The sequence below is a fragment of the Dendrobium catenatum genome, unplaced genomic scaffold (genome assembly GCF_001605985.2).
Source record: "Dendrobium catenatum unplaced genomic scaffold, ASM160598v2 original_scaffold_108342, whole genome shotgun sequence".
Classification (NCBI taxonomy): domain Eukaryota; kingdom Viridiplantae; phylum Streptophyta; class Magnoliopsida; order Asparagales; family Orchidaceae; genus Dendrobium; species Dendrobium catenatum.
In genome coordinates, this window is record NW_021426777.1 from 1 (window position 1) to 1,302 (window position 1,302).

The 1,302-nt window shown below is 33.0% G+C and overlaps 1 protein-coding gene across 1 annotated transcript; it reads right to left on the bottom strand.

Moving 5' to 3' along the window:
* Positions 1-130: 130 nt before the first annotated feature.
* On the bottom strand, positions 131-463 carry LOC110112011 (mitogen-activated protein kinase 1; the record flags this gene model as incomplete). The annotated part of the gene is made up of 1 exon (XM_020844085.2): positions 131-463. A coding segment is annotated over one exon (333 nt), but the record flags the coding sequence as incomplete, so codon positions are not given.
* Between the last annotated feature and the right edge of the window lie 839 nt (positions 464-1,302).

Genomic DNA, 1,302 nt, shown 5'->3' on the forward strand with positions numbered 1-1,302 from the left:
AATCATCCATTCAACGAGACAATTGGCTCCTTAAATATTAAAAAAAAAGTTTAACAAAAAATGAATTCTTCCCTTAAAAAAATATAGATTTTAATTCTCCATTTTAAAAAACTGCCAATGTTTATCTAACCTCCATAAGTAGACGCAACTGATGCACGTGATCTCTCCCTGGAAATAATGGCTTCCGGTCAATGAGTTCCATAAATATGCAACCAACTGACCATACATCAATTGATGCCGTATACTCTGAAGAATTCAAGAGAAGTTCTGGTGCACGGTACCATCTTGTAACAACGTATTCTGTCATAAAATCAGTTTCTGAAGTAGTACGAGCCAGCCCAAAGTCACATATCTTCAAATCGCAATTAGCATTCACTAAGAGATTGCTAGGCTTCAAATCTCTATGAAGGACGTTCGCTGAATGTATGTATTTTAGCCCACGGAGAAGCTGATACAAGAAATACTGCAGAGATGGAGGAAACAGAAAAAATCCAGATTTAGCTATACAAATTATGCAATGGATCTTTCAAGTTGTTTTAGGCTTCATTTGATTATTCTGTATCTTTCCTAAAAGGTAGTTTTAAATTTGTTATTTGAGAGAACGAAGTTTTCTAATAGAGAAGTTAATATCAAAAAACTTCTGAAAACATTATAAAAATGCAGTTCTCTAAAAAGCATTTCTGCAAAAGTGACACATACTAACAACAGCCAAAAAAAATTTCTGTCATTTCAAAACTGAGAAGGCGAAATTAAGCTGTCTCAAACGAGGCCTTAGTTTAATGAAATTTATCATATCATTTCCAGGAATACATAACACTAGACGACCCAATGAGTTAAGAAAATGTCAACCTGTTCCCAAAGCACATCACAGTTAATGTGGTTTAAAGCCTGTAGGTTACTTCATGAACTAATAAAAGACTAAATTTGTGGGTGAATCATAATGAGATTACATTGTATGAAGGATTAACATTAATGTAGACAACGCTATTTACATACCAACCTAAATCCAACTTATAAACATATACCAAAGATCACAGCCCTGATTGAATCTAACTGGAATACTTATCCAAAATCAGGTGAAGAAGGTGATTGTTTTGGGGATACCATGTAATGGAACAATTTCAAGAAAAAGCAAATTGGTGCATTAACTTCTGCAGGGAACAAAGTGGGCTATATATGACGTAAACAAAAACTAAGGTTTCGTTTGAGACGGCTTTCTTTCTATTTCTTAAAATAATTTTTTAGTAAAAAATTTTAATTTTTATATTAAAAAGCTGACTTAAGAAACAGCAAAAAAGCCGT